The 26173-nt window shown below is 39.0% G+C and overlaps 2 protein-coding genes across 3 annotated transcripts in view; one reads left to right on the top strand and one right to left on the bottom strand.

Moving 5' to 3' along the window:
- The window catches only part of cbr1 (carbonyl reductase 1), a 72851-nt gene that overhangs the window by 15118 nt on the left and 31560 nt on the right, over nucleotides 1-26173 (top strand). The window lies entirely within an intron of this gene.
- The window catches only part of itsn1 (intersectin 1 (SH3 domain protein)), a 47435-nt gene that overhangs the window by 8662 nt on the left and 12600 nt on the right, over nucleotides 1-26173 (bottom strand). The window contains exons 4-29 of one of the 2 annotated variants that reach the window (XM_060859908.1): nucleotides 21941-22004; nucleotides 21494-21654; nucleotides 20842-21030; nucleotides 20630-20708; nucleotides 20449-20558; nucleotides 19864-19927; nucleotides 19163-19318; nucleotides 18842-18954; nucleotides 18427-18689; nucleotides 17831-17980; nucleotides 17518-17658; nucleotides 17118-17205; nucleotides 16794-16933; nucleotides 13843-13937; nucleotides 13465-13679; nucleotides 12413-12534; nucleotides 11303-11631; nucleotides 11024-11195; nucleotides 10531-10736; nucleotides 10330-10412; nucleotides 9789-9955; nucleotides 8318-8363; nucleotides 8053-8174; nucleotides 6937-7060; nucleotides 6300-6491; nucleotides 1591-1712 (exon numbers count right to left, since the gene is read on the bottom strand). In XM_060859908.1, coding sequence (XP_060715891.1) covers nucleotides 1591-1712; nucleotides 6300-6491; nucleotides 6937-7060; nucleotides 8053-8174; nucleotides 8318-8363; nucleotides 9789-9955; nucleotides 10330-10412; nucleotides 10531-10736; nucleotides 11024-11195; nucleotides 11303-11631; nucleotides 12413-12534; nucleotides 13465-13679; nucleotides 13843-13937; nucleotides 16794-16933; nucleotides 17118-17205; nucleotides 17518-17658; nucleotides 17831-17980; nucleotides 18427-18689; nucleotides 18842-18954; nucleotides 19163-19318; nucleotides 19864-19927; nucleotides 20449-20558; nucleotides 20630-20708; nucleotides 20842-21030; nucleotides 21494-21654; nucleotides 21941-22004 — 3713 coding nt within the window. The remainder of the gene's footprint in view (nucleotides 1-1590; nucleotides 1713-6299; nucleotides 6492-6936; nucleotides 7061-8052; nucleotides 8175-8317; nucleotides 8364-9788; nucleotides 9956-10329; nucleotides 10413-10530; nucleotides 10737-11023; nucleotides 11196-11302; nucleotides 11632-12412; nucleotides 12535-13464; nucleotides 13680-13842; nucleotides 13938-16793; nucleotides 16934-17117; nucleotides 17206-17517; nucleotides 17659-17830; nucleotides 17981-18426; nucleotides 18690-18841; nucleotides 18955-19162; nucleotides 19319-19863; nucleotides 19928-20448; nucleotides 20559-20629; nucleotides 20709-20841; nucleotides 21031-21493; nucleotides 21655-21940; nucleotides 22005-26173) is intronic. The other variant, XM_060859909.1, reaches the window with a different exon arrangement.

Genomic DNA, 26173 nt, shown 5'->3' with positions numbered 1-26173 from the left:
AGTGAAAGAAAAAGAAAAAAAAGAGTGAAAGAAAGAAAGAAAGAAAGAAAAAAAAAGAGTGAAAGAAAGAAAGAAAGAAAAAAAGAGTGAAAGAAAGAAAGAAAGAAAAGAGTGAAAGAAAGAAAGAAAGAAAGAAAGAAAAGAGTGAAAGAAAGAAAGAAAGAAAGAAAGAAAGGAGTGAAAGAAAGAAAGAAAGAAAGAAAGAAAGAAAGAAAAAAAGAGTGAAAGAAAGAAAGAAAGAAAGAAAGAAAGAAAGAGTGAAAGAAAGAAAGAAAGAAAAAAAGAGTGAAAGAAAGAAAGAAAGAAAGAAAGAAAGAGTGAAAGAAAGAGTGAAAGAAAGAAAGAAAGAAAAAAAAGAGTGAAAGAAAAAGAAAGAAAGAAAGAAAGGAGTGAAAGAAAGAAAGAAAGAAAGAAAGAAAGAAAAAAAGAGTGAAAGAAAGAAAGAAAGAAAGAAAGGAGTGAAAGAAAGAAAGAAAGAAAAAAAGAGTGAAAGAAAGAAAGAAAGAAAGAAAGAAAGAAAGAAAGAAAAAAAGAGTGAAAGAAAGAAAGAAAGAAAGAAAGAAAGAAAAGAGTGAAAGAAAGAAAGAAAGAAAGAAAGAAAGAAAGGAGTGAAAGAAAGAAAGAAAGAAAGAAAGAAAAAAAGAGTGAAAGAAAGAAAGAAAGAAAGAAAGAGTGAAAGAAAGAGTGAAAGAAAGAAAGAAAGAAAGAAAGAAAGAAAGAAAGAAAGAAAAAAAAGAGTGAAAGAAAGAAAGAAAGAAAAAAAGAGTGAAAGAAAGAGTGAAAGAAAGAAAAAAAAGAGTGAAAGAAAGAAAGAAAAAAAAGAGTGAAAGAAAGAGTGAAAGAAAGAAAGAAAGAAAGAAAGAAAGAGTGAAAGAAAGAAAGAAAGAAAGAGTGAAAGAAAGAGTGAAAGAAAGAAAGAAAGAAAGAAAAAGAAAAGAGAGAAAGCTTTGAAAGAATGAATGGGTGTGAAGTACAAAAAATAAGGAATAAACTCAGAAAGAATCAGTGGAAAGTAAGAGAGAGAGAGAGAGAGAGAGAGAGAGAGAGAGAATTAGTGAAAAAGAGTGGGTGAGAATATCACAGAGAATAAAAGTGTGAATGAGAGAAAAGGAGAATAAATAATTCAAAAGAGTCACTGAAAATGAAATAAATGTAAACCATGTAAGTAGTAAGAAGAAAGAAAGAAGTGCAGAGCTTTAATGCTAAGCTGCTGACTGGCTGTAATCACACCGACATCATTAGGTCACATCTGGATTCAACGAATTTCCAAATTTCTTTAAAATTTAACAAATATATTAAAAAAAAAATCAAGATTCCTTAATTCTCTAATAAACAAATTGTAGTACATGGAGTACAGTTGTTTTCTTTTTACAGCCCTGTAATTATGATGATGGATGCCACACATTTGGAAACAGAACATTTACATTAATGTGAAGTAAATGGGACATGACTTTTCAACTATTCTGGTATAATTAGTGAGCAGTGAAGGAGAACCTTCTGTACACGAGATATTAGACTTTACAAGCCCACTGGTGCAACTTTCCGCATCAGAATGCTGCACGCGCCCCACAGCGCCGTTACTGATCTTACCTCAGTGACCAGCTGCAGGTCGTTGACATAGTTCTCCTCTGTGACGATGAGCTCGTGGATGTAGCCTTGCCTTTTCCTCTCCATTGGGGTCAACATATCCAGCAGGTGGAGGTCAGCACACCCTGCAGACAGGGTAAAGGTCACTACTCTCATCTCCTCGGTGTATTGTACTGAAAACTTACATGTTAAAACCTACATTAAACCAAGGTTTAGCTTTCGCTTGTTACTCCCATTCATATTCAGTGCATCATTCATCATTGTTCTTAATAATACAGCAACACTGTACATGCATTATAACATGTTTTAAAGGTGAAATACAAAATAAGTGCTTACATCACAATTAATAGAGATCTACACAATAGAGTATATGTTGAGAACATACACACACACACATACAGTACACACACACACACCATAGTTCAGTTAAAGGAGAATAAAGAAAGCACACAAGTTCACCATTGCCATGGAGTTCTTTAATGGTTACACGTTATTTTCTATAAACATAACATGCCACTTTTATTAAAGCTAAGGATCAGATATGATTTTCAGTTGTACATTCATTTTAATTACTTGTTTCATAAAATAACCAATTGCGACTGTTTGGGATCTGTGACGAAAACCAGAGCAGAAAATAAAAACTGTAATGGATTTCGTGTACATGTGGAGTAGAAATGAGGACAGTGGAAACGAATGAGAAGCCTGTTGTGCTTCCAGAGTCCAAGTCTGTTCAGGTGTACCAAAAAAAAAACCTCATAACAGAACAAGACAAAAAACGTTTTGAGTTAAATCGTGATTAAGGACATGACGGACGGTCCAAAGTGTCTGTAATAAGCAGCAAACTTTAATACTTTTACACTGAAGGAAAAAAAACAAGAAAAAAAACATTAGATGTGCGGAAAATAGAACATCATCCCGTTACGGCTGATAACAGAAATGAACTTGTCGGTTCATTTACTTTAGAAGATATTACAATACTGTTTTGTGATATAAAACAAGCAAGAAAATCATAGTTGATATGGTACAACCAGTACAATAAAGTTTAAGCATAAATTAACGTCATGCCTTTCTCAACAAGCAGGAAACAGACAACGGTTTACAAGCCTAAAGACTCGCTCTTACCATTATACTCTTTTTTTTTTTTTTTAAATCAGATGTAAACATTTTTAATTCATTACCATTTGTGGTTAGTAAGTACGTGTTATATTTCGACGTTATCGTTATTCGTTTACTTTTTATTTTTTTTTTTATATAGTGGTCGGGTTCAAACTTCTTAAGAATGTCTGGTGACACAATATCATCATTTCAAGCTAGCTTTTTATTTAAAAAGGGAAAGCACACGTTCTAACCTGCGCACTTTAAAATGTTACGGATTACAGTTTCTGATTGTTATAAAAATAGAACGTAGCTGTTTAAGCAACTTCACACACTCTCCATCCTGACCTCTAGGATCTGACCTTGATCCAAAAATAATTTCAAAAAATCAAGTGTATATAAACATAGAGGAAATTATAGATACAAAACTATTCGATCTACACTGCGAAACAATTATACAAGAAATGAACATGTTGATGCATCAGTGGGAGACTGCAGTCTTTACATATCTAACATAAAGTGTGTGCGTGTGTGTGCGCGTGTGTGTGTGTAACGTATACACTACCATTTTCTGTACCGTTCTCCCTAAGTGGCAGTTGTGCAGTATTTGGTTTGTAACACCGTTTTTATCAACCCTGTCACACAAACACCGTGAAATGAATGAACCAAACAAAATAGTGAACACACACACTAGAAAAAATGAACAAACATGCACGCAAACAAGACCTGCTCATCCCATGTTTGGGTGTGAACATATGACGACACGGACTTATGCGATTGGATGAATGGAGAAGTCCCATCCTGCCCATCAAAATCACTGACAGCACCTATGTATTTTATTAATAATACACACAACGACCATGAGATCCATCTTCATGACCAGGATCCAGGTTCTGTTGTGTTTTATTAAAATTTTTACTCACTTTGATCAAACAGTGAATCTTTTCACAAAGAAATACATATTTACTATAAGTAAAAATAAAAAAAAAAAACCACGAAGGAATAAAACAAACAAACAAAAAAAAAAAACAAAACGCAGTGTCGTAAACCCACTTGAGTTTGTATGACAGGTATGATAAGATACAGGCCAGTTATGACACATATACGTATATGTTCACCAGGTCATCGGACATGAATAGTGGGTCTTTCTGTGGTGCTGTGGGTCCACTGAGAGGTCACGGGGTGGGGCTTGGATGGAGCAAGAAGGCAACTGTTAGGCAAGTGAGTGGACGGAGTTTAACATCGAATGATGGGAAGAGCCTTACGCCAAATGGTTGTGATTTTAATTGCGTTAGCAAAGCTACAGAATAAGATCACAGAAAGCCACAAAAGGACCCACTATCCAGCAACCAAACATATGGTTATAAGTCCATAAAGAATTCAATGTTGTTAATTTATTCAGTGTTAAAGAAAATGTTTCTTTTTTTTTTTAAACATTTTTTTTTAAACGCAGAGGATGCTGCTTGGCATTATTGTTCTCTTTAGCGTGTATCTATGTTTCTGAATACTGAGCTTAACAATTGTTCTTTCTGCAGTATTCGGGATTCGTTTCTTCTGGCCACAAAGCCAGCTGAGAGGGGCAGTCACATGACCAATGTGGGGGGGGTCCATCTCCCATCATCCCGCTGGGCAGTGTATAGGGGATAGTGGGTCGCTTTGAGGACTTTCAAGGCTGAGTGGGAAATGGGCAACATAAGAGTCCTAGAAAGAGGAAAACACAGCACATAAGCAAAAAAACGGAGTAAAAAAAAGAAAAAAAAAGAAAAAGAAAACAAAATAAAATAAAGAAATAAATAAAAGAATGAAAATATACCCACAATGTGCAAACAGTACAAGCTTGGAAGACTAAGAATGAAAACAGGAGGTCTTACAAGACGACACAACATGCAGGCGTGAAGACTTAAAGAGAGACAGAGAGACAAAGAGATACTGCACTGTTACACTAAACGACATGGAAGTGAGGAGATGCAGGAGACAGAAGTGAAGGAGAGCGTTAGTGTGGTCGGGGAACGGGATCAGACACGGATCAGGTTGGGTCTGATTAATACCTAAAAGCTATTAAAGCATAATGTTAGGGATTATATAAAGAACATTCCTTAAAGAGGTTTTAGGTCCTACTTCCTTTGGTAGAACTGGATCATTCAAATGAATTGACTACTCGTTTATTTCTTCTTTAAAATCACCGTTTACATTTCAAACATCACCAAAATGCCCCAAGTAATAAGTTGTCAGTGTTTACAGTGGGCAGGATAGATAGAATTAGTGTGTATAAGTTTTTGAGGGACAGAGTGTGACAGAGAGATAATGGCTGTGTTCATACAGAGAGCTTAAAGCTGCAAATTTGGCGCAGAAAACATTTTATTGCGTTCTGAGTCGCTGTATTTTATTTTTAAGACAGATTCTCCCCTGTGATATGGTGTGCAGTGCGTCTTAACGTTAATGAAGGTATAACAATAAATACAGTGCCCTACAGAATTGTTGGCACCCCTTATAAATGTAGGTTGGAGTGCAGGATTAAAAATTAAATTCTGGTCACACGGCCAACTAATTGTAGTTCTCATGATTCTTGTTGATGTTCAGACACATTATATGAGACGCCACCAGAAAGTTCTCGCCTGCAACATTTACAAACATTTACAAAATAGTTGTTATGAAAGTGTTCAACAGGTGATTATTAAATCCACAAAAATAATAATACAAAAACGGATCTTTTTTGCTTCCTTGACCATCGTCTTCACTAACTGGTGGCTCAGTGTTCTCGAGGGTCCAACTCCAGACAAATTCCCAACAGACCCAGAGAAAATATCCATTAATAAAATCTTCATTAACTTCTATGTCTAGGTCAACAGCCATCGGTCTCTTTTGTGATAGAAGTTTTTTTCCCTCTCATGTAAAAAGGGGTTTTATTAAAGTGATATGTGCAGCCCCAGGGACACATAACATGGTTTTAAAGGAAATGACATGTTCCTGGGCATCATTTGTTTTTGTATTTACCTAAAATACTTCAGGTGTCAAAACTTTTGACACATTTTTGAGAATACATCCTGTAATTAACATTAAAAAAAAAAAAAAAAAAAAAAAAAAAAGGGTTCCAATGAAATATTCTCTGCTATTGTGTGAGTGGAAAACTTAACTTACGTTGTGTGGTGTTTATTTTAAATCATCGTTTTGGCTCACTTTTAAGAAAGGTGCCAATAATTTTGAAGGGCACATCAGCAACAACATGAAGGAAAACCGTCACTACGGGAGTACCGGAGTCTGGAGGGACCAAAACTGGCCTTGCGCTTTGCATGACCTTGAATATTTGCATAAAATGTTTTCACTGCTTGTGCACTGAATACTTTCTGTACCATAACTGAACGTAATCCTCATTCTCCCATCTAGCCAACTAACTTTTGTCTGCTCTAGATTAATCAGCTCATGTATATCTGTCAGTATGGATATGTGAGCAAAAGAGACTACACTTGGAACAAACGTATCTAATTTGGTCACGTGTATTTAAACATTAAACCGATTCGCCCTGCTGCGAGAACAAAGCCATTGATAACTAGAAAGAGTAAGAAAAAAACAGAAAAATAAGGAGAAAACAAAGAGAATGAGCATTGATTCATACTCACATTGCTGGCTGGGGTCTGTGTCGGTGGTCAGTTTGACGTAGTTAGAGGGGAAAAGGCCTACGGAACCGTTCAGCTCGCCTTTCCACCAATCAGGATCCTCCCTGCTCAGCACGTTGATGATCTGTCCCTTCCCGAAGGGTAACTCGTCATCGTTCTGAGCCGTGTAGTCGTACATACCGATCACCTGGCACACTGAACACACAAATAACACACAATGTAAAGAGCATGAAAAATATAACCCAAACATCTCATCTTATTTATGGTCACTTCTGAAATGTACAGTAACTAAAGTATTTCACCAAAAATTAGTCATGGGCCTTAGACAGGATTCAAAGATTCATTTCCCCACTGACTTCCCAAGTCACAAATCTTACACAAACCCACATATCTACATGACACTAATGAGTGCTGACTGAAAATTAAGTGTTTTTAAGGTACAGAATTACAGGCCACAGAGAGGTGGGAGGTTTAACAGTAGGCTGAGATGAGAATCGTTTTTCCGCTGCGGTAAAACCACAAAGATGTCTGATTATTTGTCCAAATGCAGAAAACAAAAGTGTATAGGAACAAAAGCAGTAGGGTTCCAGCACCTTCTATATCTGGACCACTAATAAGTAAAAGTGAGTGATGTATGTACCTGCATTGGGTGTAGGCAGTTTGGGTGGAGTTGGCTCAGTGGGTGTGGTTTTACTGGTGCTTGGGCTTAAGAGTTTCACATAATTCGCTGGGAACCAGCCAATCTGACGCTTCTTTCCTCTGGCCTAGTTTTAAAAGAGAAACAAATCCATGGCATCAATTTTAAATCAATTCTAAGACGGTCATACACAACAGTCAGGCTTTATTTAAAGGAACAAAGCGGTGTTGCATTTCTTTCTGAATTCTTATCCATTAAAGTTTGCTTTTACCTACGAATAAATCCGGGTTAATACCTCAACATGTACTGTTGTGAAAAATGAACACTGATTTCAAGCTGTTTTTAAATTTGACCAGGTTTTAGGCCGATCGTCTTTGTCTAGATGTCTGTACAAACAAATGAGAGGTTTACCGTCAGAAATAAAAAGACTACAGGGAAAATGAAACCTCTATTTAAGTGTGCTTACTCAACGTTCACATGATTCATCAACCGTTAATGTTGGAAAAAAAAAGTCCAAAAGTCTCAGATGAGTCACTATTCAGACTCTCAGTTTGAATAAAAAAAACACAGACATTGAATGCGTGTTCACACTGCATTATATATAAAGAACAATATTTATCCGCTTGTGAGTTTGTAGCAATGAATCGTATTGCTGTGTGCCGGCGGTGTTCAATTTTATGCAAAAGATGGTGTAAGTCATCAGGTAGTACGGTTATAAGTCCTCATAATAACCGTACTACCTGAAATAATAATTAACTAGGCATTACAACTAGAATAATAAGCCTGCTAATGAGAAAAAAGTAAACTAGATAGCCAAAATAAATAAATAAATAAACAAATAAATAGATAGTTAATTAATTAAATAGGTTCACTCTTTATGTCATTAGGATATGCCAATTTTATATGACATTAAATAAAAACATTAAATAGCAAACGATGTTCTAAACCTTTTCCTAAATATGGTTGATACAGTCTAATTTTTTTTTTCTTTACCTACATTAAACAACTGCTATATTCAAACCAACAAAAAGTTCACAAAAACAGAGAGCAGAGAAATGGAACTACAGATAGCTTGTTGTGTGTGTATATATGTATGTATTTATTTATTTATTTCCAGACCTGTAGTTCTCCCTCCCACCAGCCCCCGGGGTTCTTCTTGCGGATGAGGATGAGCTGGCCAGGGGCTAGAGTCAGCTGCTCTAACCCAGTGGCAGTATAGGGGGCAATCACCTGAGCAATCTCTGCAGAAAAGAAGACAATTTCATTAGCTTAAATAGCTAAAAATAGCATTCAGAAAAAATACAACCTGGTGATAAAACAACTGAATAAAAAAAAATTAAAGCACGTCCACTAATTTATTAGCGCCCACCTGTAGAACACTCACCTGGTTTCTTTCCCAAACTTCCGGATTTCCCAGCAGGCCCCAGGCCCTGAAGAAGAAGAGTCGTGACTTTAATAACCTGAGTGTGACGAAACTGTATATGGAAAATGATATGTGAAGTGCTGCTCTAGAAAAATAATCAAAGACGGATTGGTGCGATGCAGCCGGAGGTGAATCTGAGTTTTCTACCAAGCCAAAAGGTGATATTTTCCCATAACAGCATTTCTTAAAGGTTGAATTCAACAATATTGCAAAAGTCTGCTGATGATGTAGTTAACTCTACTGTAGTAACATTTCCATGCCTCTAGTCCATATTAGTGGACCAGAACTAACAGTTGTATATAGTAGCTGTAGCTATCGAATATTTTAGTAATCGAGTATTCTACCAAACATTGAATTGATTAATCTTATAAAATGTATTTTTGCTTAATTAAAGAGACATATTAAATATACAAGAGAAAATAAAAAAAAATGAACAACTAATTGGTTTCCTTTTTTTAGAAAAATGAACTTTTTATTTTTTAAATGTATAGTATGCAATGCATACAACGATATTTTCTATCAAAAATAAACATTTAGATATTACCCATTGTTTCTCTGTCTGTACTTGTACTGTGACAAAAAGTTGACCGAGAAGAATTAAGTACATTTAAAGTGCCAAACATTCTGGGAATAAATCCCTTTTCTGAGATGCAAAAATAAAAAAATTAATTACTTTCAAATTACTTACTAAGGCATACATTAAAATAATAATAATAATAATAATAATAATAATAATAATAATACAAAAATACTGCCTTTAAGTCATGAAACTTTTAAAATTTTACTTTTAAAACCATAAGCCTTTACTGTCTTTTTGGAATGCTTTGTGGTATTTAAGAGGCAAAAAACATGGACAGGACATATATTTATTAATCAGAATGTAAAAGTCTCTCTCTTTCTCAACGTGTGTGTGCTTTAAAAGTCTTTAAAGGAGCATGTGATTGCAATGAAGAAAGGTAAACATATCAACATGCTCAGAACTGAGGCTTGCCCTGCGCTTTGAAGCAATGTATTCTGCTGCAGAAAACAGACGCTCTGATGGTGTCCCAAGCTTTGGACATTTTCTGTCGTTTTCTTCTGATTGTTTCTTCTCTTTGCTCATTGACATTGTTATCGCGCCCTTCCGTTTTGCAGCCTGCACTAGCACTCGCCCTCAAATCAACAGACCGCTAACTCCTTGCGTCTCCTTCCGCTTAGACGTAAGCGCGTTGTCACACACAGACAGACACACAGACAGACACACACACAAAATAATTGCACAAGAACGTGATGTGAGCTTTAAAATGAATTAAAAGAGGCTTCGAGGCAGAGGAATTTGCCTCGATAAATTTTTGTAATTGACTTACTCGAGGAATCGTTTCAGCCCTACTATTGACTGAACAGTGATGTGCTACAGTATTTAATAAAGTCTTGTGGAGAGCAGCAGTCTAACCTCAGAGTCCTTGGGCTTGACGTAATTGGAGGGGAAAACTCCCGTCTTGCCTCCTACTGTTCCCGTCCACCAATCCCCCTCTTTCTTCAGCACTGTGATGACATCACCCTGCTGGAAGGTCAGATCGCCCTGCTCGCTGCTTTCATATGTGTACATTGCTATGTACTCTGAGGATACACATAAAAAAATGTATGTGTGCACTTGAATCATTAAACTTCATAAGTTACTCAGAAATCATTAGCCCTGGTGCCAAGACAAACAGAGCAAACTGCCAAACAAAACATGAGACCATGAGAGCATGTATTTGTCCAGTGGGCTAGCTAAAGAATGGATGATTTATCCACCTTGGGTAATACCGAGAGAACACCACTGAGACGAGAGATTTCACTTCCCTATTTGTTCTGTATTGGATCAGATATGGAATTTGACCAAGCTGTAGTAACAGGTCTCAGTGTTCTGAAATGTATTTAGCGCTGTCAGTGTAAGATTTACCACACGAGTGTGTGAATTTCTTGTGTACACTGTGAATGTGTGACCTCACCTTCACCAAGCTCCATGGGTTTATTTGGAGTGGGACTGGGCCTCTTCATGGTGGGTGGACTATCAGAGGATCCTGACTCAATACTGAAACAAAACACACTCTGATCATTAGGACATAAAGTTCATCATACCAGAGGTCCTCTGGTATTTATTTTACTCCTACTTCTATTACAAATACACAAACTGTGTAACCCTCCCACACCTCAAGGACTTGCGCACGGGTCCGGAAATGAGTTTGACGTAAGATTTGGGGAACCAGCCTCTCTGGCCCTGCACTTCACCAAACCACCACATATCCTGCTGCTCCAGAACGGTGATCACGTCACTCTTGTTGAAGTTCAGGTGATTATCCTTCTTTGCCCGCCACGGATACAGAGCCTGAGCCTGCATCCCCTCCACCTTCTCCCCCTGAGAGTAAGTAAGAGGTTTAATAGGCAAATGAACACAATGTTCCACTCACACAGACTCACGGAAGAGTATGACGTAGATGGAGCACTCTTAGTGTAGCCGTTAAGTGACTAATGAGAAGTCGTTTAGTTTCATTCACTTTTACGACATATTCGTTCGTTTTTATATTTAAAATCTCTTTATGTATCTGGATTTAAAGCCATTTCCCAATTAATGCTGTTTAAAACTGTGTAATGAAATAAAGCACAAGCAGCAAAAAACATTAAAAGCTCAATGTCAAATCCCACCTGTCCAAGCACAGGTGAGGGGGAGGAGCCAGAAAGAGTGGCAGGAGTGAAGGCTGACCGTTGTCTGCCTTGCCCTCCAGTTGGCACAGACAGAGAGGGCTGCGTTGGTTGGGTTGGCCAAGCCTCCCAACCGTCAGCGTCCTGCTTCTCTACCCCCGAGTTTGTCGGCCAACTATAAGACAACAAGGTGAGACCAACAACAAGATCACACACGTTGTGAATCCATTGTGATTCAACTTTTTATTTTATTTTTTAAAGTGGGCATAAGTGAAAGCTCACGTTGTGCTGAAATCTGCCCAGTTACTAGAAGCAGATGAAGACGAAGAAGCAGCGGCTGGAGCAGCCGGAATAGCTGGAGCGGCTGGAGCCGTAGGGGGCGGAGCCGCCACCACTGTCTCTGTGGCGATGGGCTGCATGGCCGTGGGCGTGGTAGAAGTGGGGGTGGGAGTGATGCGTGTGCTCAGCTTGGAGGTGAAGGCGCTGGCTCTCAAATTGAGAGGGACTTCGGATTCTGGAATCTTCTCTGCATAGTTAGCAGGAAACCAGCCGGTCTTGCCTTTGATCTCTCCTCCTAACCAGCCAGGTTCGCCCGTCTGAGATTCGTCCACCTGACAGACAGGTTAAAAAAATAAATAAATAAAATGTACAGCTTTACCTAAATCAAACGAGCACAAGGTTGAACTGAAATGTGACTGTTCATTCTTATGTTTATGTTCATTTACAAAACAAAAGTTTAAATTAGTTCAACTGCCCTTTATTTTATTTTTCCTTCGATCTCACGAGCCTAACGGTTCGCCTTTTTTTTTTGGCAGTGGATAAAAAGCAAATGCAATAACACACATAGACCTGATGATGTCAAGAAAATAATACCTAAAAAAAAAAAATATATATATATATAAAATGAGGACAGACACAAAAATGGCTACACCACCATGCATTCAACAAATAACTAAAATATAATACAGTAGTCTGTCAAATAGTCAGTGAAAAGAAAACCCAATTGTCTTTGAGCTTCATGTATGTCATTGTATAAATTTTGTTTCTCTGGACAGCAGTTATGAATTCTACTTCATGAAAAAGATCAAGGTGATGGTTTAAGTTGAGACATGAGTATAAATAAAAGATGGTGGAACAGGGGAGCAGTTGACCAATACTTACCCACTCCCCTTTCACCTTCAAGAGGGAGCACAGATACGAGAGAGAGGTGAAAAGTTAATCCCCATAAACACAGGTATGCGTATCCACAATGAAGTCATTTTATTTCACCATACTATTCCTTTAAAGTTATATAGCCTTATAAAGTGATCTAGCAGCTGGGGTTATTACAGTAAGCCATAGCTGATCAAGAACACGGCATCATTGATCAAGTTTCTTGTGTTGATTATTTACCATGACTATGTCTCCAGGCTGAATGCTGATCTCATCATGACTGCGAGCCTCAAAAGGGTAAAGCGCTCTGTAGTACACCACTCTTACCTTCTCCTGGTTAAAACCAGACATGGGCACCTTATCTGAAAACCAACACACACACACACAATATAAGACGTTTAGTGAAAAGCTGATCGTGTGATGTACAGGGACATGGTGTCAAAAATTTCTCTTTCACTCCACTTTCATGTATCCCACCATTCGTCTATTAATATCAAACTTTCGTTCATATTCCCCTCCATCTGCCCATCCCACCATTCTCTCTGTCCATTTCAGAGCTACATTCATGTGGATGTCCAAACATAACACTGATCCTCACTGTTCATCTCAACATTCCATCAATCTGACCATCCTTCCCAATATTTCATCCATTTAAACAGTGCTTTCATCCAAACCTTCTGTACATCCATCCATCCCAAAAATGTACTCAACATTCCATAACTAATTCATTAATCTCTCACTACGATCAATTCGTTCACTCACTCATCGATCACAACAATGTACTTTTTTCATCCGTCTATCCATCCCAATATTCCATCTGTCCATCGTGCCTTTCCGCCTATACTTACGGCCCATCATTTAAGTCATAGACATAATCCATCAATCTGTCCACTCCAATACATCAATCTATGTGTCCATACCAACATTCAATTAATTTAATCAACATTTCATCTACTAATTAAAAAAAGTACATATTGTACACATATTGCATATCTGCTCAGTCTATAACATTTAATTCATCCCAAAATTCTACTCAATTATCCATCCATCCATCCATCCCATTTCACTCTCTCATTTCAGAATTTCATTTCCACTCATCCATCACATAAGTCAGCTTTTCAGATTAATTTCTCATCTACTCCTCTTATTGTCCTCCTCTGACCACAAATCCTTCCAACCAATCTGTCCATTCCTCCATCCCAACCTATTATTAATTCACCGCATGCATCCATGCATAGAAAAAATAAAATCAATCATTAAAATAGAATCTACCCCTGCTGTGTTCTCCTCACCTCCTGTGGGCCAGGGTAATTGCCCTAGCTGTTTGGTTGGCTCTGAATGCTGCATGAACAGCTTGGAAAATTTGTCTTGCACATCTCCTCTAGAGCTCTGGCTCTCTTCTTCTCCCAAGTGGCTGACCCAGGGCTCGGACACTGGCGGTGTAGGGTCCTTCGCTAATGTGGAGTCCCGCCAGGCAGGAGATACGCTTTCATTAGAGCTCAAAAGTCTAGGGGAGCAAAGAGAGGTGACCGGTTCTGCTGTTACCAAACAGGTCTGAATGCAGTGTAATGCAAAACACTTAAAGCACTTCTAAGGGGGTAGATTTTAGTACACTAATGAGAAGGATTATTATCACAGCATTATTAAAACACACAGAAACACACACAAACCTGCTCTCCTGCAGCTCTGGAGGTTTGGTGTCTAGTGGAGGCTGAAACTCTTTTTGCTTTAGCCGCTGCTGCTTGTTGTGAATCTCCCTGAGCTCCTGCAATAAGATAATAACGTGTGTGTGTGAGAGAGAGAGAGAGAGAGAGAGAGAGAGAGAGAGAGAGAGACACACACACAGAGAGAGAGAGAGAGAGAGAGACACAGAGAGAGAGAGAGAGACAGAGAACAAGTAAACTGGAGTGCAAGGAGACAATAGAAGGTTTCTTCTCTCTAACACAACCAAACAAATGGAACATAACTGACCCTGCAAGCACAGGTCATTCAAATCCGTTTCAATTATTCACACCCCATTACCTGATATGTATGAGTGCTTTTAACACTATAGTTCATTCTTGGATTCTGTCACTGCAAGAATACACAAGTAGCAGAATATAGCTCATGTTTCTTTTGACTCATTTTTTGCTCATGTGCCAATCACAGTTATGCACTTAACCATTTGAGTGATTATATCAGATCATAGTCAAAACCAGGTGACATTTGTTTCCTTATTTTCTCAGTCACGTTGCACAATTCCTTTATAAAAACTACTCTCGGCCACTAGTGTTTTAGCAGTTATGACCGTCTTAGTCGTAGACCATTTATTTCAACTGTTATTTAATGATATTTAAAAACATATTTAGGCTTCTTCACCTTTTTAAGATACTCTAGCATGAAACATGGTACAACGTGATCCGTAAAACTAAAACTACACTACATAACAGCTCGTGTAGCGCATAACGGTTCATTTAAATAATCCCACATACAGTAAGCAAACTCACACACAGCCTGCGCCGCCGAGAGCGAAGGGTTAGAACTCATGAGTGCCACAAAGTCATGCATTTAATTTCACACGTATTAGATTTAGAACTCTCCGTTGTTTAGTCGACCATTTTTGTGAGTGATAAATAAAAAAATATTTTGTAAAATTAAAAATGGAAATATCACTTTGCTGGATATTGTTCAGGCCTCTAAGTCACCCTGCAATCAGTGCAACATAACTGAAAACAGGCAATGAAGGAACAAAAAAAAAAAAAAACTAAATCCAGTGACAACCAGGTTCATGCATGAGGCATCAGTTGCATCCTAAAGGCTAGGGGTTTTTAATAGGGCTAAAAAAAAAAAAAAAAAATGCAGCCTACATTCTCAGAGGACATTTTAGAGGACGCTACCTTCAACCCTCTTAGCTCACACTTCTCTGCATCTGTCTGAAAGTTTAAAAGAATAGGCACTAAGTTTGTGTTCATATAAATGCACATTGCTCATATTAGAAAAGAAATGATTTGAATTTCACATCCTAATAGAGTTTATTCCCAATATAGTAGTAAACATGCCTACATACGCTGTATTACAACTGTACAGTTGTAAGTTTTGTGTCTTGAGTGAGGTTGGGGTCGATATCTTTTATAGCCAAGTCTTTACCTCCTATTTTGTAGTGAATTGTATTGCATTGCGCTTTCTTCAGGAATTTGGACTGGGAGGTGCAAGAAGACAGACACAAGAGAGGGGGAACAAGGTGTGGGATGTTTAAGGCAAAGATTAGGGGGTTGTTCATATTTCTACACCTTAACTGCTAAAGGGAGAACTTTATACAATTGGAACAGGTTCAGTAGAGAGGTAGAGCAGTCTGTCAGCACCTCATCCATTAAGCCCTCTGATTGGTAGAGACACAGTCTGACATACAGCCACACAAATAACAAAACGTGAGGACATTTCTGTAATTTGAAATTTCGATGCAAAATTGCTAAACCTCTGAGCTGCTTTGGTCTCTACTCATTTTTAATCTAATATTAAGCGACTCTGAGACACTCCGAATGTGCTGATCTGGTGTGTTTCGGGTTAGTGTGCACTGTGGGCTTTCAATTTCACCGATGATCAGTGAAATTACTAGCTTATTAGGGCTCAGAGCAAGAAATGCTGAGACGATGCAGCACTGCAACCCGTTCTGTACCGGGCAGCTGATAGCACAGTGCGGTGAGTAAGGGGTGAGATTGGGGCAGAGTTTGGTGATGGTAGTTTTTGGGGATGGGATAGCAGCGATTCTGGTTGTCTACCTGTCGCCCTCTCTGCTCCTGAAGAAGTAGCTCCAATTGAAGACGCTCTATCCGGACAGTGTGGACCTGATAAAACAGGCCCAAGGACTGTACCACCATGTCAGGACAATGAGGGGGAGTCAGGGTAAGTGTGGGTGGCATAAGGCCAGGATGGGCGTAGAATGAGGAGGATGATGATCAAGATGATGACCAAGAAGCAAGAAAGAATGAGCAACAGTGAAATAAAGTAAGAGGAGTACGCAGTTTTTCAACCTTACCTGAAACTTTCCTACCCTAAGTTCACACTAGGAAGTGACAAAAAGGAATTGTTCGTTCTCTATTGAGGTCAGCAAAAGGTAACAAAAATCAGACAGAGATTTTTAATTTTATGCAATAAACTATAGCAATAATACAAAAGGTCTACAGTAAAAGACTTGGCCTGGGCAGATATCAGAACTTTTAGTCCTACTGCAGCCCTTTATTCATGTCTTCCAAAATACAAATATACAGCATAGTTTAAGCAAAATGATATATGATTAGAAAAGATTTGGTTACTATAAGTTTATTCAAACATCAAAATGAGCACTTATACAGAACTACTAAATATCTGCAAAAAAACAAACAAACAAACAAACAAACCACTTGTCACCTTCCAGTGTAAACGCAGTCTGAACTTTGCCTTGAGAAATTCTATACATGTCTGAGCTGAATATTAGACCTTTCTAATAAACTAGTAAAAGATGTCTGAAATCCTGCAAGGATAGTCTAATAGTCTCTCCAACACACGCACGCACACGCACGCACACGCACGTGAAAGTACAAATGAAAGAAAATGTTTCAAGTGTTTATCTGTACATGTATGTAAATGTGTGTGTATTATGTACCTTCAGCTGTGAGTTGAATGCATCTATCTCCAGCAGTTTTGAGCGCGTCTCTTTCTCCACGGCTTCCAGCTGCTCACGGAGTTGCTGCCTGGTCGCTTCCTTCGTCTCCACGGCCTTCTGCAGATTGGACAGCGAGTCCCCTAAAAACACCCACGTACATTATTACTACGAATAAATCTACTGGACTTCTGCCGTCAAGCTTTTTACAGTTTTACTATCGTCGCTTGCCATATTCAAGTTTGGTCAGACATCAAGTTACTAACTTGAAACTTTTTAGTAGATACACACGGCTTCGAGACGTTAAGAGAAATAAAATGATCTTACTATGTAGGCTGTTTTGCTGCACCTGCTTCAGTTGATCATTCAGACATTGTTTATCAGGAATCAGCCTTCCCAGCAATTGCTGTGACTCCTACACAAAAGACGAGGAGGACACGGCGGAAAGGGGAAAAAAAAGGAAAAGGGAAAAATAGAGAAGAAAATATAAATATTTGAATGAGAGTAGTTGAGGAAGGAGTATAACCAGCACACAGAAAAGCGAAATCAATAGGATCGAAATTCTGAAGCCTCAGTCTGGCAGCATGAGAGAAAAACATAAAAATACATAAAAGTTGCATTACTAAACGACACAAAACTAAAACCAAAATTGGTAAAAACAACACCATGGTGAATGCCTGCACTGTAGTGTGTAAAGTAAGCTTTAAGCCTGGGTGGAGTGAGGTACCTGTAGCTGCTGCTGCAGTGTGGTGATCTCAGCGATACGGAGCTCCCGTGTCTTATTAGTGCTCTCAATCTCCTGCCTCTGCGTGGACAGACGGAAACGGAGATCATGCAGCTTTCCTTCCAGCTGAGACTTCTTATCATTCTGGGGAGAAAGAGAAAGAGAGAAGTGAGAGAGCGAATAAAAAATGAATACATGCTCATTTATACATTCCCTCTGATCCAAACCTTCAAAAGAATAAGATAAGAGTCAAATAATCTGTGCACACACCTTTAAAATAAACTACAGATGTGTGCATGCAAGGTTTTGTCATTACCAAAGCCTCCAGTTCGAACTCCAGGGTTTTCTTCCGTGCTTTGAGCAGGACAATGTTCTCCTGTTCCCGGTTTCTCTGGATCAGTAGCTCCTGTCTGCGGTTCCTCTCCCACTCCAGCTGCCGCTGACGCTCCAGTTCCCTCTTGGCGGCCTACACGTTTAAAGACAGTTTACTGCACTCATGATATGAAGCTTGGCAATGTTTTTGTAACCTAATGTTTATCAACTGCATCTCTATTGTCTGTATGAATACCACAGACATGAAGTGACTCGTTTCCACTGTTCTGGGAACAGAACAGATAACCAGTTTACTCAAAACACAATTACAACTGTGTGATTCATTCTTTCTGGGATGTGATTACACTTTCTAAGGAAGGATGAATATGCAATTTGTTATTGATTCATCTACTGTTTTAGTAAGTTATGCTGATTTTTGGCTTAATCAGTCCAAACAAGGACCAAGAAACATTACCAGAATATTTATACGTACTGATTCTTGAAGATTAACTATCTGATTATTTCATTGAACTACCAAGAGAAATAATACCAGACAAACTGAACAGCAGAAAACTACTGTAACTGTAGTACACAGCTCACCTCTCTCCTCTCGATCTCCTTGCGCCGCTCCTCTTCTCGCTGTCTCTCCAGCTCTCGCTGCTTTTCGAGCTGCTTCTCGAGCTCCTGTTGTCGACGCCGCTCCTGTTCCTGCCGTTCTCGCTCCTTCCGCTCCTGCTCTTCTCGCTCGAGAGCCGCCAGACGCTCCTGCTCTTTACGCTGCTGTTCCAGCAGAGCCTGTCGTCGCTTTTCCAGCTCCAGGTTGCCCCTCTCAAAGTTCTCCCGCTTCTTGTCCTCAAAGGTGACTGTATAGAAGAAAGCGATGGGTAAGTGCATACGTCATCTTCGGTCATCCAAACCCCACCCCTTTCCCCTCATATTATCATGATAATGTTATGCTCTAAATTAATATGCAACAGGCCACATAAGACATGTGCTTGATAGGACAGGTGATGACCTGGTAGTTTTTTATCCGGCTCTTTCTCTTCTTCGTCTGCAGACTCCTCCTGGACTCTCTGATCTGTAGGGTGTATGCTGGTAATACCGACACCACTTCCAGAACGAACCCTCCTACACACACCCAAACAAATTAAAATAACACCACCACCATCATACATCCATACAAACAATGACCTTCTTTATAGCTTTGTATAATCTACAGCAGAGAACACAATAACCATAATGTTTGTGGAAAGGAAAACATATTGAAAAAGGCTTTAATTTTGCAAACATGCATCAGACTTATTTTGTTATATACATGTCGAATGTTGTGCTTAACTCAAGTAGTGACGCAGACCTGAACGTTGGGGGAAGAAAATCAGGTGGCAGCAGAGGTGGGAGAGGCAGACCAGACATGGCCATGTCAATCAAGTGCATGGCCAAAATAAACTCTTCAGCTGTGAGCTTTCCGTCCTGATCGATGTCTGATAAGTTCCTACAGCAATCACACGGTCAGGGTACGATATGAAGTGTTAAAAAGGATCATAAGCTAATGTATAAACATAGTGCTTTTTGTTTTAAAGCCTCAGTATGTATAAAATCATATGTATACATAGCAGCATATGAAAACACACAAACAAAACAACTGCTGTTCTTTCACTGGTTATAATCTGAGGACTCTGGGTAACGTTTGATTGCTTATGCTGATACTAATGACCCTGTGACAAAAAAAAAGAGGGGAGTGATGATGGAGAGAAGGACACAGACGAGGCGCCCTTCACCTTGGCTTTGTAACTAAATGATCTAAGAGCAGACATTCTGACCCCCACAGAACTTCAAGCAGTTTCATGTTCTTAAATACTAATTTAATGTAGATCAGTGTAACGATTCATAAAGTCAGCAGGAACGTGCGATCAAATGACATTATAATGTCTGCTAAATGCCAGAAATGTAAATGTGTAATATAATGGAGGTTTACTCTGTATATGATTCTTCACATATTTCTGAGAAACAAAGAGAAATGCTGTATTTCCCCCTCACCAAATAGTAGCCAGCTGGGCCTGGGGTAGACTGGACTGCATGAGAATGGTTCTAGCCTGTGGTCCTGAGAAGCAGATAGAGAGAGAGAGAGGGAGAGGGAGAGGGAGAGAGAGAGAGGGAGAGAGAGAGAGAGAGAGAGAGAGAGAGAGAGAGAGAGGGAGAGAGAGAGAGACCAGGAGAGAGAGAGAGAGAGACAAGGAGAGAGAGAGAGAGAGAGAGAGAGAGAGAGAGAGAGAGAGAGAGAGAGATGAAACAAGAGAGACAAGGAGAGAGAGAGAGAGAGAGAGAGAGAGAGAGAGAAAGAGAGAGAGAGAAAGAGAGAGAGAGAGAGACAAGGAGAGAGAGAGAAAGAGAGAGAGAGAGAGAGAGAGAGAGAGACAGAGAGAGAGAAAGAAAGAGAGAGATGAAACAAGAGCCTGACAATACTGACTCTAGTGTCTTCAAGTTCCTGCTTAATTCGATGACTCATCAGAAGGGAACCGGAGCAGGTAAGTTACACTACACACAGCTGACCACACAGGTAAGTCAACTACCGAAATGACACAAGGAAAATTAAATAAAGCAAAAGCGCTAGGCGTGCGGTACCCGTAAGATGGCCGCTCATCATCTTGTCATGGCTGTTGAAGAGTTGGCGATACTTTAGACGTGATGACTGGGGCACGGCCCAATCGATGGGTACAGGGGCCGCAGGAGCACTGAAAACACAAGCCAGAGGATTCAGAGGATGTTTATGAGTCGAAGTCTATATGTTTGCCTGGAGTCTCACCTGGGTATCTCAAAGGACTGGCCTTTTTGAAGTTTGGCACTGGAGCGGTTGAAAGAAGAGCTTTTGTTTACAGCTGTGCCTGAAAAAAGAAACAAAATCAGAAGTAAAATACATCATCAAAAAAATTCAATATTGCTGATAATAAATAAGTGTGCAGTGGACTAGATAGCAATCTATGGCAACTGGAAGAGTTTTCCACAACTGCCTCTGACCTGGGTGTGAAAAGCCTGAAATGGGCTGCATCATAGAAGGGGCACCGTTGGCCATAGGAGGTAAAGGAGGAGTCACAGACGACACTAATGGGGGTGACATGCCCATCCCGGGTACCCCAGGAGGAAGAGGTGGGAGAGGCATGGGTGGCACTGCTGGTAAACCCGTCATGGGGCCCATAGTGGGCATTCCTAAGAACAGAAGAAGTCCATAGACAAGTCTCAGCTCACAAGATTTACAGTTATTATCCCTACAAAATGACAACTGATTAGCAATGGCACGGTAATTTCAAAAGAGCCTTTATTTTCTCCACAACTAATCCCAGTCTTTCTATTCAAACTATATATGGCTCAAGAGTTTTCATATCTTTCATATAACTTTATTTTACTATTACAGGTACTAGCATCACTTTTTAAAACATCTGCCCAGTTACCTTGCCCTAAAATAATAGCCAAACTCCATTAAAACATTCCTCTTATCAACTATAAACCACACAAGGAACTATATATAGCCAGGAAAATGAGCTACATGTCAAAGGCAAGACCATTTTTATACTGCACCACATATAAATCATGCATAGAGTATCACAAGTCATTAAGCTAAATTATTCATCTGTTAAGATGCTAATGACTCATTTCATTAGCACGCTGTTACCAAAAGGAGCTGGAGGAGGTAAAGAGAGAGGCGGCTGCTTCATGGAAGGGGGCAAGGTCGGGGGCAGCGGGTGGCCCTGCAGCTTCAGCTTGATTAGCTTCATGGCGATTGAGAACTCGTGCATATCCATCTTGCCATCGTTGTTCATATCGGCCAGAGCCCTGACGTACAGAACAGTGTTTAGAAAAACTGGCTTATGGCTGCTTTTAATATTCATTTAGCAAAAAATAATAAGTAATGAAGCTGAAGATGCGCAATCTCTATTAATAAACTGTCAAAGTTTGTGTCATAACAAAAACGGATTGTTTTGTACAGACCATTTACCCAACAGAAGGAGTTAAGTAAATATTTCAGGCCAAATTTAGGTTACATATGACAGGAATTCAATGACTGCATTGAGATAATGGCTATCCAAGTCGTCTGAAGAGATCGCAGCACAACTCGTACCATATCTGGGCCAGAACAGGGGCAGGTAAACCTGACTGCAGGAAAAAATTCTTGGCCTGGTCACCTACCAAGAAACAAACCAAATGATACAGCATTTATTACAGGAACCCAAAGCAAATCAACACATAAATGCAGTAATCCAGCACATGGTACTAAGGTCAGAACAATATATGCAAGTCACACCAACCTGTTATATATTATATATATATATATAAAAAAAAAACACACACACCCATAAAAGCTTAAAGCCAAAGATTGCCATCGCAGCTCTTAAGTGCAATTATGATGTGAAGTGTGGAAAGTTATATAACCACATACAGATTCTGCAATGATGTAAAAGTGCCTAGGCATTACAAACAGGCTATGAATCACAGCCTGGTTTACTTCAGTGTGTGTCCATACAAAGCCTTTTTTTTCTTCACTAGACGTGTGAAACTGTACCACAGCTACAAAAATGATTCATGATTCAGTGTAAAAGTTCCACAACTCTGAAGAACTGAAGAATTAAACTGTGGGGATTAGTGTGTGTGTGTGTGTGTGTGTGTGTGTGTGTGTATGTGTAATAGTTTTTGACATAAGAGGAAATATGGAGACCACACTGTTGCTACGCAACTGAGAAATTTTGTGTGAGTGTGTGAGAAATTTTGCTAGATACCACAATAGTTCTTAAATTTAAAATACACACAATCTGGAAGCACAGTGATTTCCTTTGTACGGCAAAAGTTACATTATAATAATCATCAGAAAATCAGAAACATCATTTCTTGAACGTCATTTCTTAAAGATGGTAAAAAAATAATCTCATTTGAATAAACATAGCAACAAATCTTGCTCGAGTCTTGTTAACTTTTATGGTAAAAGACCTATTAATGCACTTTATCTCAGAAATATTCCTGTTTAAATGCAGCCTGCACTTTAATTTAGGTCAGACATTCATTAGTAAATAAAAACATTATAGGGATAAAAGTCAACAAAGTGGTGGTGTAATGCTGCCTGAGGTGAAGAGTGACAGTTACCTAGAACCTGTTTCATTCCTCTTACAGTATACCACAGCACACTGCTGATGTTATTAACAGCAAACCTTCCAGTTACATTTTAAATGTTCTGTATTTGCTCTGAAACTGGAGACTCCTTCCAAAAAATATTAAACAATTATCTCCTCACTGAAAAGAGAATCATGTACGTGATGGCATTTTTTTTTTTTTTTTTTTTTAGAATTTTCAGAAAGAGCTCGTTCCTAAAAATGCTTAAGTATCATAAGGTAATATGTTTAGAGCTCTAAATGAATAACCTTCATTTATTGTTAGTATGGTAGCGGCAGCAGGACATCAAGGACCGTCACTAAACAAAGGGTACGTGACCGTGATGAACATTTAAAGACATCCGGCTAGACGACAAAGTGTGACCCAGCCATTTGGGAGACACTCAGTTCTTAAGCTCAATAACACATTTAAAGTACAAAGAGGAAAAACAGTATAAAATGCGTGAACAGGATTTGTCCTGTGTTCTTCTTGACTCCGATGAACCCAAAGTACTTCATGTCTTTTGTCACTCTACGCTTGAATAAACTCCTTCTTCAATAAGATCTTCGCCCACTTCGTTTTATTTTCTAACAAATTCTTTTCAGTAACTTGGACACGGTGAATGTGTAAAACAATACCGATACCATAGTAAAACAAGCATGATAAAATAAACTCATGATCAGCACATCTGTCCAAGCTGCTGTCATAGCGACACTTTTTGTCCGGCACTGTGGTGTACAAATTTTTTTATATTTCATATTTATGATAAAGGAAAGACAAACAGAAGTGAAACATGAGGGCAAGCAGAACAACAGTGACTTTTACTTCTCCACATCTCTGAGTCGAGTGTGCTGAGGGTCGGTTAGTGCAGGTTACATCTCTGATGGGAAAACTCCAGTGATGGGTGACAAATGGACACACACACATACACACAAACACACACACATGCACACACATACGCACACACACAAACACAAACACATACACACAAACACATACACACACACAAACACATACACACACACACACACAAACACATACACACACACAAACACATACACACACACAAACACGACAATAAAAGCTTCTTGACTTGACTTGACATTCACACACAAACACTCACACAAACACACAAACACACAAACACATATACACACACAAACACACACGCTTACATACACACACACACAATGTGTGTTGTGTAGGCATGAGAATGAAGGGATTCAAAAATACATATAAAAACGAGATGAATGAACTGGGTTGTGTAGGTGTGCGAGTCGTGTTTGTGACACACAGACACAACTCTCTGTCCCACCGCAACAGGATGTGTCCTCGACCTCAGGCTGTCTGCTCTTTCCCGCACAAGTGCACAGAGAGTGCCTTTATACCCCTCCTAATGCTAAAAACAGCCTCTGCCCTCTCTTGGCATGGCCGATTGTGGGCCGGCAGCCATACAGCTCCTCTCCAGCCAACACAAAGAAGATCTATCCTGCAATGGGATCACTGGCAGGTCAACAACCTCTACTTCAGAAATAATCTGCTCACTAAGCAGCCCTCACTAAAACTATTTTATATTACAGTACTGCTTATCTTTCAGAAATAATTAGAAATAATCATCATAATTCACAAGTGAGACGCCGTTTGCCAGTTTTAACTATGGGAATGGTGACGAATAACTAGTGGAAGTGGAATTAATAGTAAGTAATGCTAATAGAAGTACGGACACTAATATAATATTGTTGATTAAAAACATAAAAAGAAAAATATAAGACTCCTTATTTCAACTGTAAATAAAGAGAGCAGTTCATTCCACAGTTATCCCTGCTTTCTTAGCTAAAAGCAGATGAGCTTTTTAGGGATAAAGTGAAGAGTTTGATGGGAAAAGAAATAAGCCATAACCACTGAAAGGCAATATTAAAGATTGTCTAAAAAAAAATGCATTCGAAGTTCAAAAGTTCGAATCACTGACTGACATTTTCTCAGGGTGTAAACGACACTACGGTCTTTCTTATGGTGCAGAAGGAGCAGCAGATGGAAAGTAGAGGTCTTTAACTGTTTTAACCTGCTAGCATAAAATCAGTTATTATAGTTCAGGGTATGAAACTAGAAAGCATGTCTTAAGAGTACTTCATCACAATCCACCAACACTATTGCACAATGTGGAGAGAAATAAAATTTGCATATGGTTTTACATAACATTTTGCAAAAGTGCAAATGTGAGGCGTTTACTGGTACTGAAAACAGAAAACAAGAAACCCAAGAGCCAGGTTTCCTATAAGACCAGTGAGTTAATAGGATTAGTCACAATGGTAGCAGGTTCCAGATCATTCTATAATGGCTGCGTGCACTGACAAACAGGATGCGGTGTGTTCGACAGATTAACAGCCAGGATGTTCGTTATCATCATGAGCGGGGAAAACGATCAATTTGGTAAAGCGACAAGCAGTGAAATGATGTTAAGGAAATAATTCAGGATGGAATCTATTGACCGTTTCTATAAATGGACTTGGTTCGTCTATGAGATACTTGCTTTAATACAAGCAACTTCTTAATTGAATTTTGGGTTACAAGTTTATCATCCGTGTATTTATTTGCACTTTCATACTAAAAGGCTTTTGCAGTTTGATCCACAGTATTTAGTGAGCTAAGTTATAGTCTGTTCACCTTATAAGGAACAGTTATTACCCGCTGATTCGTGTAATTGTCCAATCATCCGATCATGTGGCAGCAAAGCGATGCAGAAAATGTGGAGATTTTAGCTTGAGTTTCAGTTCATTTTCACATCAAACATCAGGAAGAGGGGGAATGTGATCACAGGTACTTTGACCATGACCTGGTTGATGATGTATGATGATTATTTGAGAAACTGCTGATCCTGTAGGCTTTTCAGACACAACAGACCTAAAGTTTATACATAATGGACCGTTGATGAAAGACATCAGAGGAAAATGGCCAGAATGGCTCATGCTACTGAGAAGACTATGGTGACTGTATGGGCCTTTTTACACCTGGTCACTTCATGTGTTTTCTTTGATCCGATAGCTATCTGATTTGTTAAAACTGTTCCATTTACATTAGGCCACATAAATGCGTCTTGGCGAATGGGACATCAATCCGATCTTTCTACTCCCATGCAAAATGCAAATATATTACCTCATTTCTGGGGTAATTGAAATGGAACACGCTTTGGTGTCTGCGGTTTTCAGAATGC

Source organism: Tachysurus vachellii, chromosome 24 (assembly GCF_030014155.1).
Source record: "Tachysurus vachellii isolate PV-2020 chromosome 24, HZAU_Pvac_v1, whole genome shotgun sequence".
Classification (NCBI taxonomy): domain Eukaryota; kingdom Metazoa; phylum Chordata; class Actinopteri; order Siluriformes; family Bagridae; genus Tachysurus; species Tachysurus vachellii.
This window is presented reverse-complemented; position numbering and strand designations above follow the sequence as displayed.